Source organism: Vigna umbellata, chromosome 11, assembly GCF_029865625.1.
Source record: "Vigna umbellata cultivar VRB3 chromosome 11, Vumbellata_1.0, whole genome shotgun sequence".
Lineage (NCBI taxonomy): Eukaryota > Viridiplantae > Streptophyta > Magnoliopsida > Fabales > Fabaceae > Vigna > Vigna umbellata.
The window spans coordinates 33,610,247-33,622,829 of record NC_142175.1 but is presented as its reverse complement, the minus strand read 5'-3'; the positions used below and the strand labels follow the sequence as shown (position 1 = coordinate 33,622,829).

The 12,583-nt window shown below is 34.9% G+C and overlaps 2 protein-coding genes across 4 annotated transcripts; both read right to left on the bottom strand.

The window, feature by feature from the left end:
* Positions 1-277: 277 nt before the first annotated feature.
* LOC124835917 (protein SHOU4-like) lies at positions 278-7,485 on the bottom strand. 3 transcript variants are annotated; one of them, XM_088102153.1, is made up of 6 exons: positions 7,270-7,485; positions 5,418-6,396; positions 5,005-5,160; positions 2,126-2,337; positions 564-2,033; positions 278-481 (listed from the first exon to the last, which is right to left on the bottom strand). In XM_088102153.1, exons 2-5 carry the CDS (start codon positions 6,288-6,290, stop codon positions 1,841-1,843), a joined length of 1,434 nt encoding a protein of 477 aa, XP_087958279.1. In that variant the 5' UTR covers positions 6,291-6,396; positions 7,270-7,485; the 3' UTR covers positions 278-481; positions 564-1,840. The 3 variants fall into 3 exon arrangements, with proteins under 3 accessions (XP_087958279.1, XP_047166904.1, XP_087958278.1); XM_047310948.2 differs by having other exon boundaries at positions 5,418-6,368; XM_088102152.1 differs by having other exon boundaries at positions 278-475; positions 5,418-6,368.
* A 3,672-nt stretch (positions 7,486-11,157) lies between these two features.
* LOC124835903 (ylmG homolog protein 1-1, chloroplastic-like) lies at positions 11,158-12,127 on the bottom strand. The gene is made up of 2 exons (XM_047310934.2): positions 11,425-12,127; positions 11,158-11,356 (listed from the first exon to the last, which is right to left on the bottom strand). Exon 1 carries the CDS (start codon positions 12,069-12,071, stop codon positions 11,457-11,459), a length of 615 nt encoding a protein of 204 aa, XP_047166890.1. The 5' UTR covers positions 12,072-12,127; the 3' UTR covers positions 11,158-11,356; positions 11,425-11,456.
* Between the last annotated feature and the right edge of the window lie 456 nt (positions 12,128-12,583).

The window sequence follows — 12,583 nt, the reverse complement described above, 5'->3', positions numbered from 1 at the left end:
TTTCCACTCTCAATCCATCCTATCCGTTCAATCCCATCTCCGCTCTAATCCCAACCGTTCATTTTTTGTTTTTTGCGCCAATTAAATCTCCTTCCAATTTTCCATTTTTAAGGTATAGTTCTTTCTTTCTCCATTTAATTTTTAAGTACAAAAATCATTAAAAATTAATGATTTTTTTTCTATAATTAATTTAATTCTTAAGTGTGAAGCTCACTTCTGAGAGAAATTCATGCATCGTATTTTGTAGTTTTCTGCTAAACTCACGTAAACAGCAGTGTCATAAATAACACGAAACAGTATATCATTAATAACACGACAGAGTGGTTACAAATATTTATAAGGTAACACAGAAAACAAACGAGATCAAGATCAAAGTTCTTCGTGTGTTTTGGTTTCAGCATCAGACTGAGAGAAGGAGTTTTTGACATTGACTACGGTTTCAGCTGCTGATTTTGCTGTTCCTTTCTCCTTTGTTCTAAAACTTTTTCAAACATTACAACATTAATAATCGATTCATGGTCACACAAATTAATGAAGAAAGAATCATCTGAGTGCAGTCTTACTCTATATCTGGAGGAAACAAACGGACATATGCGTGATTGAGAAGGTTTTTAAGCGTGTTGTACCAATCCGTAGGATAAAAAAGTCCCACATAGGAAGAATAAGCGCTTCTTAGTCTCTGCCACTCCACAAAAGATGGTTTCATCTTCTGTGTTTCATCATCTGCATTACCATTACCACTGCAGATACAGAACAACACCATAATCAACAACACCAACAGGAACACTCTCACCGACGTGTGCTCTTTATCCATGACTGCAAAATTCATTCTTGATCTTCTCCTTCATCCGCGGTAGCTTATGTACAAGTCTGTCACTCGGTTATTGCTGTGTTACTGTGTACGTGTCACACCATGATCTACCACCACTCAACACGTTGCTTCTTTTCTTTCTCACTCACCCTTTTCTGCACTACACGTTTCACTCACTTAAATATTTGTATTTGTTTCTGAATTTGAATTTATTCGTTTAATTTAAGAAATCTTTTCTACCGCTAAGTTCTTTATATGCATATATGATATTGAATTCTTTCGTTTTATATATGGCAACACATGCTTTATAAAAAGCATTTTCATGATTAGATTGGATGCCCATTACATTTAAAGATCAAAACAAACATTTTGGAGTCTCTAAACCGTGTGACAGACCAAATATACAATGAAAATTATCAATACCGTGCGAAAGATATATAAATCATAATAGGTACAAGGTACATTCTTCAATTACTTTTTCTGGTAAATTCATTTGGAATCAATGATAAAATTGAGATGGCAAACCATGAATGTCCCCTATAATTCCTTATGTTTTAACTCTCGTTATTCACATTCGAATGGAGGAAAATGAAAGAAAAATGTGATATGATATGCAGCAGGATAAGTCATATGATTCCAGCAAATTGGCTATGGCTATATTCAATATTTTATCCGTAGTTCAGCATCAGGTAATTCACAAATCGTGTGTGATAGATTCCCTTCACAGTTTCAAACAACAGAGTCTTTTCTGAATACACAACTTCTCACTATATGAAACCACGTCCATTAAAAAGTATAAAATCCTTCGGAAAAATAGACGAATAAGAATTTCCATTAGCTATACAACAAACTAGGAGTTGAGTGTGGAGGAAAAACGAAATCACCATATCAATGGCAGAATCATCACACTTACCAACATCGCGTATATGCTTACAAAATACAAACAACCACCACCACCACCATCATTTTGGACATGGGAAGACATATTTCATTAAAGAGGAATACCTACGAGGTTACCAGAGAGGATGACTACACTGGAATGACATCAATCTTTGACGTATCTTCACATCTCAAAACAATACCCTCAAGGCTAGCTGGAAATATACATTTGGCCCATTGGCATCCGGTAGTCAAAGGCTCAGGTGGAGGGACAATCATAAGCACATTGTCATTTCTTTGAACAACCCCCATTACACTAACCGTGCTACCTTCTTTGATGTACCTACAAAAAATATCAGTGACAATTACATAAGAACATATTTCCATCTTAAGTTTTCTGAACTTTATTTTCTAGAAGCATTTTTGCAATGTTACCCTTCTTTTAATTGCATTATACGATCATCGCTAGAAAGTTTTCTCTCCCCCAACCATCGAAGAAATTCAGGGGACATGTCTTTATTGGCTGGATTAACATCAATAACAATGGAATCATCAACATAAGGAGTCACCCTTGCACCATAGCCTGTTTTAACCAATGCTCTCAAGCCAGATTGGAAATCAGAGATGTAGAAGTCCACCACATGCCTCTGCATTGAATAAAATGCAAGGCAAGTGAATATAAAGTGTTTTTCACATGCTATCCTGCAAAATTCAAAAGACACGAAGAGCATCCTAGTGCAATCTAGGGGGGCTGCAAAGATAAAAGCTTTTCAAAAACATACTTGCATATATTTTTATTTCTGAAAAAGAACATACAGTTTTAAAGTTTGGTCTTCTCAAGAATATAATTAGTATTTGCCATCCAACATGAAATTTTAGTTACCCCAACATATGAAAACATTACAAATAAGGTGATAGTGGAAAGCTTAAATCAGCTAGATTAGACTCAAATCCACACAACACACACACAATGCGAGTATCACACGACCGTGAAGATATACCTATGATAATAAGAATATTCTTAGTAGTCAAAGAGCAGAATGTCATTATCAAAAGCCCACACCACCATATTCCTCGATTAGGAGCAAGAAGTACATTCAGTGTCAGAAGTGAAACTACCGGAGGAACTTCTTTTTATGCACTTACGGGTAATATTTACATTTTTCTGGCTTCAAAAGAAGGCCGGATAGAACTATAGAAAAATAATAAACATAACAAAGCCTTTTACTCTCAATAACTTCAAATAGATTGTGCAAGAAGCTCCTACAAACCAAAATTTTCAGTATCCTTTCAGTTAGAGCTCAATGGAAGAGCTGTGTATCTCATTGGATTCACCAATATTTGGTGACTATAATGGAACATTAATTTGTTAGCACTCTATGTTGATAATTTTATTACAATGTAAATAAGTTAGGGTCAAACCTCAGGTAATTTTCTTTAGGTGCTCGTTGTGTTGTTCCCTTGTTAGAATATAACATGTACACTATTTTCACTCATCAATGCTCATCTCCTCTTCCCTCTTCTTTCCCATTGCTTCCATTTCAACTCTTTTTGAAAGTGCTTTAGAGTTTGAGACCAAGCCCAACACCATAATCTTAAGGCTTAACCTGGTCCACCTGCTCTCAGGCACTTGAAAAACCTGGCTGATTCCCTTCCCAATAATTGAAGTCATAGGCTTTAATCATTCCTGTGTTGGAGAACTAGTCAAAGACTATCATTTGTGTTATTGACTTCATCAATCATTAGTTGCATCTCCATCCTTTTCTGGTTCCTAGTTAGAATGTACCATTGTCATTGTTGCTAGAATAAATGGCCATACTCATCATAGTCATCAATCCCAGATATTGGCAGGAAGTGGTCAACTCCAAAAATGCTATAGCAAAATGGTGGAAAGCAAGAGGGCCTCTATTTTAAATAGTATACTATGAAGTAAATAATATATACCACATATATAAATACTAAAAACCAAAAAAGAAATCCATGATAAATAAGTCATCGATTACACGCAATCATCATCAATCTAAGAGTAATAAATAAGAAGATAGGAATGAAGTCAAAAAGAAGAAAAAAGATGACAGTGAAATTAATAAAAAACACAAACAGAACACATTAAAAAAGTAAGAGACTATAAAGATTGGAATCTGAACGAAAAAGAAGCAGGATACCAACACAAAAAGGGAACACAGACCTGATAAGTGTGAATGACCAGATGTCAAAACAAAAGTGACTTTTGAGTGAATGAATGGAGAAGAACTAGGAAGGGTTTCGAACTCTATGATGTTTCTGAATCAAAAAACGCATTGGAAAATCTTAGGGGGAGAGGGTGAAGGTCACAATTTTACCCCAAAACAAAAGCCCTAAAATTTCTAAAGGGTAAAAAAAATGGTTTGAATTGAAGGCCATCTTAGTAACGTTGCCATAGTGCGAGAAAAGACACTATTTTGGCCACAATGATTATTGCAAGTGAAGTCCCTATGCCAATCGAATTCTATGGTCAGTCCCCATCACTACTTTGCTATAGCAATGCCATATCCCACTATCGACTACTATGCTCTGATCAATCTAAGAACTAACATTTTTCTTTATTGAGGGCATTACTCTCCGAATGATTTTATATTACATAACAGTTAATATAAAAGATTGGTCAAAAAGTGTTGGAGTGTCGATTGATTGCAGTAAATCCGAACCAGCATCGATTGCGAACTCTTTGGTCTGCTTTGATTGCAGCCTCACGAAGGTGTGTTTAGTCCCACATCTCCTAAAGATATGCCTTGGATAGTGTTTACAAAGCTTAGACAATTCTTATCTTATAAGCTGATTTTATGATATTAAATAGGGTTTAAATGATGGTATCCTGGATTCATTAGTGGGTCATTTGCACTGCCACACTCCAAACCCATAGCCCTGAGCATGAGGGGTCTCGGAAAGCTGACTTATCAAAGTTATCCCTAGTCCACCTTAATTGCAGCCACTGTGTGGCATTAATTGCAGTCTAGAAAAGGTATGTTTAGTTTCACATTGCTTTGAGACATGCAACTAGGGAAATTGTGATCCATGTATTACAATAATATACATTCACTATATTTTGCAAAACCTTCCTTATTAAAGTAATCCATTCAGTATTTTTGTTGTGATTCTACAATCAACAGAGTTCAGTAAATGACTCTGTTTCTCTCTCAACAGTTCCTGTATATTCAATTGGAAAACACACCATCTAACTCACTTCCATGGTAAATGTATATCAAGAAATCCTGAATATTTTATCAAATTTGAAATTTTGGCAATCTGAAGACTGAACAGATTAATGCAATTACCTCAGCTGATCGAAGTCCCCATGTAAAGCGACGATGTTTTGGGTTTGCTGCTTTGGAATCCCATCCTCTGTATTCATACAAGCTTGTGGATGTATAAACACATCTAGGAACTTTTTGAAAGGAGGACTCTAGAGGAACATTACCGCAGGTAACCACCTTCAAAAGGTAGAATTAATTACAAATCTATTTCTCTCATTCAGGCATATATAAACAATATAGACAAGATGACAGCTAACCATTCAATTCATCAATGTGAATCGCATAAAAGCAATATACACCAATCAACAGATGAATTAAATAATTAAAGCGTGGGTGCTTAGGTGTGCATGTGCGTGTTTGCAGGACTGTTTTTCTCGCGATCATTCACTTAATTAACTGTATTATACATGTATGTGTGGTTCAAAGTTACATACCCCAGAAACCTTCACAAATTGCCCATTCTTGGCAGTTCTAAGCTCTGCATCAGGATAACGGGAAATGAAACCAACAATGGCTTTCCTTCCAAAACAACTATTCCAAGTGAATAGTGCAGCAACCGCAGCAAAAAGAACTACGACAACAATGAGGAGAATGGCATTGCGAACAGCTCCAAGAATAAAACCACCAGCAATGAATCCCATTACAAAAATCAGAATCACGGACCACAATATTGGCTTTGGGAAGTTCCTCCTGAAGGAAAATTCGTCATCTAGACTGAGAGTGGTTACAGCAGGATTGTGTGCTGCAAAAGAAGTATGTGATTTCATTGATCCTGTAGAATCTAATGGACCAGACACTTTCCTCGGAGCCCCAGATGAATTTAATGGGCCAGATGTGATAAGACCAGTTGTAGGAAGAACTGGAGGAATTGGACCAGAGTTTTGGCGTGTAACTCCACCAGATTGGGGGCCAGAAGACTTCTTGACTGGTTCCCCATGTTTGTTCAATGGACCCGAGTTGGTCTTTTTCATTGAGGCTGAAGCAGACATCCCTCCAGCAGATACATTACCAGATGTAATATAAACAGAACGAGCTGCAGCGTTTTGCATTATAGGTCCAGAGTGTGAAGCACCTGCAAATGATCCTGTCCTCGAAGGAGCATTATTTATTGGACCAGACTTTCTAGATTTAGAACCATCCATGGGGATATCAAACATTTTCCCTAATTCTCCTGACTTCTTGATGTCACCACCAGTATAAGGCATTGCAACTGAGCTCATTGTCGGAGGCTTTTCTTTTGGCTGTTCAGGCCGGCCTGATACATACAGGCCATTACTGAGCTGATGAGATGGGAATCTTGAACCCATCAGACTTTTTCAAAGCAGCGCAAAAGAGGCGCTATTGAGAAACAGTACTAGTTCCTTGAAGCGGTACTCAAAGCAATACTGCAAAACAGTGGAATCGAAAAGAATACTGAAATGGAATTTTAGCCAGAATTCAACACTCATTATGGATAGATCATCCATATTTATCTAAGAGAAAGCAGCCAAAAAATATATATTGGGAAAGCTCAATGAAGTAATTGAGAACATTCATATTCAGTTAGAGAAACCATATTAAAAGTGCAAACAAAGGGAAAGGAAATGCAATGCTGTGTTTTCTGGAAAAGAATGATCGAATAAAAACAAAAAGAGTTAACAGGTGTTAATTCATTCCGAAAAAAGAAACATATTGAAGAGAAGGATATTAATGAAATTAGAAAATGCAAAAAGACAAGAGTGAGTGAAATGAGCATGTGGACAAATCAAAGCGAGTGAATCAAGGATGATGAGACGAAGTAAGTGTAGGTAGGCAACATAAGAAACGTGAATATTACATATATTTGCTTGATCCATTGGAAGCAAAAGCAAACTAAAAACATAGAGCTGGGCCAGTGAAAAGTGGGTACATCTGGTTCTTCATAATGGGAATTCCAACAAATTCCAGTGATGAGGTTAGTGGAAGTAAACAGGAGCAGTTACTTTATGAAGTAGGTTGCGTGAAGTAGAAATGGTGAAAAGGGAAAATTGAAGATGGGGTTAGTGGATCTAGAGGAAGGAGAAACAGAGGGTGATGGATCTCCCTCAGAATGCAAACATTGGGAGATCCATCCATACATAAGGACTGGAGTTGGAGAAGAAAAAGTAAGGTTTTTTACAAAAAGAAAGATGAAAAAGAGGCTCTGAGAAGCTGAGAGACGGAATGAAGAAGAAAAAGGGGAGATGGGTATTGAAGGCAAACCCCCATTGAAGAGTAGCTGTAATGCAATGGAAGAAGATCTGTGTAGAAAATGAGAAAAGTGTATACCTGAAAGATGGAAGATGGAAGATGAAGGATTGAAAAGATTGAAGATTTCGCAGAATCAAAGAGAGTGGTGATGAGGGTGAGGCTGAGATCCCATCTTCATAGCATTGCAGTATCCATCTCTCTCACTTCACACTTCAAAATCTTAACTTTCTCTCTCTTTCTTTCTCTGTTGTTACTGTTATTATTGAAAGTTAAAAACTCTCTCTTCAACCACTGGTAGGTTGTCTCGTCCCGCAAAAACCACCAAACAAAGCAACGTATAATTTATTTATTTCCAAAATATCATTGTTATTATTATTATTATTATTATTATTATTAACTCATCAAACACACACATGCCTACCCTACTCTTTTGTTATTCTAATATTATTAATTGATGTTTGTCACAAACCAAACCAAAGCTACACTTTTCTCTATTTTGTGTCACTCATCAATACCCTAAAACTATTTTTCCTTGCATTAATTTAAACCAAATTAGACAATGATTAAGGAACAATTAAGAAAATTTTACACTCCTACCCAGCTCCAGCTTTATTCTATAAAGGCTATGTGGAATAAACAATTCAATTTGGCAAATATTTGTTTGGAAATCCATTTTAACCTTTATTTGTTCTGACATTACAAAATAAAGTTCCAATTTTTATGATTACAATAGAGAATTTAAAGAATGAGATTTTCACTTTTTGATATTTTCGATTAAACATCAACATTTTCTGTATTTGGGTATGTATCTCTTACAATATATTGCAATCCATAAAAGGAAAATACATCTCAATCATTTAAAGCATCATTCTTTTAAATTTATATATGTGTTTTATCTTCTTTACCACTCGTTGCCTTCTTTTATGTCTGTTTGTAAATTGAAATTTTAAATAACCATAATTAAAAAAAAACAATATTGTTTCATAATATGAATTATTTTATTATAGATATAAAATATAACGTATATATTTAAAAATAATTTCATAAATAAGTATTGATATGTGAAATGTATCGATAAAACAATTACAATTTGTAATATAAACGAAATTAATAAATAAATTGGAAAGGCCAATAAGAAATTGTTACTCTTGTATTGAAGCAAGCAACCGTAGTAATGGTGCCAAGTGTATATGAGATTATGAGGCTTTGTCTGGTTATCGACAATCACAAATTTTTCTCATTTTTGCAATTCTCCAACATGCAAATAAATTAATATATATGGTCAGATGCATATCTTTTTTAATATATATTAACATATAAATGCAACTTTTGCTTAAACCGTAGGAAAAACATTTTCTCATGACGTGTGCATGTCTGTGTACGCATGAATAAAAATAATTTCAAAATATATCTTATAAAGAAAACTTCCTATTCTAAAACTTAACCGAAAATCTTATTTAGAATAATTTCAACAAAAAACATTTTTTAGGTTCAAAACAATTATTTAACACATAATCATACGAATATTTATTTAAAATTATATTAACTGTTGTTTTATGGTAATTTTAGATCATCCAACATGAATCCAAAATTTCATTTCAATTGCTCGCTATTTAGATATTAACGTACGAGGTTGTTTGTCATTTGTTCTTCATATCAGTTTAGTAAATGAAATTGCGAATTTCTGTCACTTATTCTTAAAATTATTATTCTTATTTATAAAATCCTTAGCTCTCTTCAAACTCGATAGATTTGATGTAACCCATTAATTTTGTAATAATGAAGAGCTTGAATTATTTGTGTAAGATCTTGATTTATAGAAACAATTATAAGAAAATTTGGCTTAGTTGGAATATATTATTAATTTAATATTATGTGCACTTCTTGGTAGTTCATACCAACTATAATATAATTATACAAATAGCTATTATCTGTATGGCATTACATGTGCACAAATTGTAAACATTAATGCCTATAACTTTACTTGGTTTAACACAAGGTCAGTAACTTCCAGAATCAAAATTCTCCTTTTCCCCTTTTACATTTCTTGTAATATAATGTAGGGTTTCCATAGTCCAAAGTAGTAGTAATAATAATGAGTTATGGTAGTTCAGTTGAGCCTAGAAATTAGTTGTTTGCTGAAACTGTTAGCACTAGATACAGGTTTGCGTATCTCCAAAGATACCAGTTCTTTTATTCTCAAGACATATCATTTGGTTTGCTGTAAACAGCAGCAGCCAATGCTTTTACTAGTTTAAATTAAATTTACTTGCTTGCAAGTTGCCACTGAAAAATTGAATTTTAATTACAAACATGGTTACAACATTGTCCCATCATTAAGCAAAATGAAGAAGCATTGCTTGTAGTATGGTTTTCTGAAATTTAAAGGTAGATGCCATTTCACACTCATTAAACAGACGATACTAATACTCAAACAAGTAAACAAAGTATCTTACGAAAAACATACTCATCACTGGTAGAGAAACATTCATTTATTTGAAAAGACTTCGAAGGAAACTAACGAAATATATTGGCATGCACCCAACAATTAATAAAGATTTTGAAATCTTGTTGGCTTGTCGCTTGTCATACGTAATTTCAAGAGTCATGAAATTTCAATACAAAGGCAGATTTAAATCTAAGTGGCCCCTGTAAAGAATTGGCTTCCGACAAAACGCAAGGACCTCATTTGATGTATAGCACAATCTTACCCAATGAGAAATCACTTCAGCTGTTGTCACTACTGCAATATCTAAATGTGTCACTATGGTGATATCCAAATATTATATGTTGAAAATTTATAAAAGAGATAATATCATAAATATCCCCGATTGAAGACTTACATATTTAAAAAAAAATCAATATACAGTAACGAAAAAAAAAAGAAAAAAAAAAAATATATATATATATATATATATATATATAATGATTTTTCAAAGGTTTACTTATTACCCTGACCTTTGCACAATTTACTTATAAACTGTCCTAGTCCCTAATTCCACTTTGATTTGACCTGTTATAAACATTCTAACTCCCATTAGGTAAAACCACAAATTTATCGCTAGAGTGATGATTTTAGTAATTTAACAACCATAAAAAAATTTGACACTTCTACACACAAATTAAATTTTGTGGCAGTTTTACTTTAATAGATTGAAGACACATTTAATCACTCATAAGCAGAGTATCAAAACAGAACTAAAAATACATCTGGAAGGAAACAAAATCATTCAGTTTCTACACAAATGGACCGAAATGTAAGATAATATGAAAAGGCACCTTATCTTGTTTGATATACAGAAAGAGGAATGAAGTTACCATAATCTTGAAGAGCATACTACACGAGGTGAGAGAAACTTTAGCAAGAATCAAAGTACACAAAAAATACATACAGAACAAGATGTGTCAAACTTTTTAAAATAACACAATTAATTCGTAATTGTATCTGCCTTACAAATGCATGTATCTGCTTATTCCCACGTCCAAAACAGCAAACACTGAAGCTACTCTGTATAGCTTCTGCTTGATCCAAACACAGTTAATAAAATTAAATTTTACGAATCCAAACATTTTGTAGGAAATTCAGATAAAATAGATAAGTTGTAATGATTTTTTAAAACTTTAATAAGATTAATGTAGTGATACTTTTCTGAAAAACTAATATGTTGGGTAACCGATCACCAAAATCAGGAAACTAAGCGCCTCGTTGCATTTGCAAACTAAAGAACCAAATTTCAGAACTATAGGAGAAAAGAAAATCAGAAGTTATTCTATTTTGTACTTTCAATCTGTACCCAAAGGAAAGAAATTGACAGTGTACCTGAAAGCTTTGACAAATAAAGCTATGAAATGATGAAGACGAAGTAGTTCGTGAAAGCATATCAGATAGTTGTTATCTGGTTAGTTAGAGAGTGTTATCGGATTAGTTGGGGCGTGCATAAATAAATAGGAATGATTGATGCAGGGTGAACAGGAAATTTTCCGCGAAGGCAATATTGAAATAATTTCAATAAAGGTAGAAGTCGGTAACTCAAAACAGAGTACATTTGAAAATGAAAAGCAACAACCTTAACCACATAAACGAAACAAAGTATAAACTGTAAGTAACCTAATAGCAATGGTTTGGTTCATATGAAGAAGATGCGCAGCGGAAGCGAAGCATGTCCTGTAAGACGAGACAGTGAGATTTGTATAGAAAGTAAAATACAGAAAATGAGGTGAGAGTGAGAATACCTGTGGTGAAGAGAAGGGACTGATTGTGAAGATCAGATGGCAGTTTGGAGAATAGAGCCGAGGGTGCCCAAAACGGCGAAAGCGAGAAGAGGACTAACGTCGAGGGTGTCAAAAACGGGGGGAATAATGTTACGGAAGAGGTTGAGGTAGGGATCGCAGAGGTCTCGGATTGCGGACAGAGGCTGCCGTTCCCACGGGATGTTCGGGAACCAACTCAGCAAAACCCTAACCATCAAAACCCCGCTGTATATGTCCAGCCACTTCCCAAGCCCAGCCGCAACCACCGTGAGCGGCGTGTTCAGCGCCCCGCTCGGCTGGTTCCGCACAGCGGCGAAGAACAGCGGTCCCATCGTGGAAACGGTGTTGGCACTTATAGCCGACCAATTCCCAAGCGGAACTGACTTGGCCAACAACACGGCCAATCCCATGAGCGTGGTGAGCGTGCGAGTGCATCCCCGGAGACAATCGGTGAGGGTTTCTCTGGGGGCGATAACAGGTGGCGGTGGTTGATTGCAATGGCACTTGACGCAGAGCGGTTGAGGTTGAGATCGGAGGTTGAAGGCAGTAGAAGAAGGTGTTGGGCTGCGCGAGAAGAAAGGGTGGAAACGAAAGGCGTGCGAATGCACAGCCACTGACGCCATGGCCATCTCCAGATAGAGCTCAGAGACACAGAAGTTAGGGATTTGGTTAACGAATTTATTCCCAATATACAATTTTTTTATATAAACTAATATTTCCAAAACTAACTCATTTCTCTTCATTCATATTATTCAAAATTTATATTTATATTTTATTTTTATCCTTCCTTTAGTTACTCGTAGACTTAAATAGGTTTATAAAAGAAAAATCTCATTCTTATAAAAAAAAATTAGTTTCTAATATTTATCTTCAAATTATTGGAGAAACAACATTTTATATTTCAAATGACACGTGTCAATATTATGTGACAACTTAGTAAAACAATAATTTAAGTAACACATAAATAGTTCAGTTAATTAGTCTCTTGTAATACTGGAATTGAAAGTGATCATTTCAATTTTAAAAAACCAAAAGGAAAATAATTAAGAAAGTAGAAAATGTAAAAATGTGTATTAATGATTGAGAAAGAAAACATGAAACCTGGAAACACCTTAATTAGTATTGGATTCTGCTTCTCTGA

Coding starts and splice junctions, on each gene's coding strand:
- LOC124835917 (XM_088102153.1), bottom strand. CDS start 6,290: ATGGGTTCAAGATTCCCATCTCATCAGCTCAGTAATGGCCTGTATGTA. Junction 5,161..5,417: donor AATTTGTGAAGGTTTCTGGG/GTATGTAACTTT, acceptor TACCTTTTGAAG/GTGGTTACCTGCGGTAATGT. Junction 2,338..5,004: donor GGGGACTTCGATCAGCTGAG/GTAATTGCATTA, acceptor TATTCAATGCAG/AGGCATGTGGTGGACTTCTA.
- LOC124835903 (XM_047310934.2), bottom strand. CDS start 12,071: ATGGCCATGGCGTCAGTGGCTGTGCATTCGCACGCCTTTCGTTTCCAC.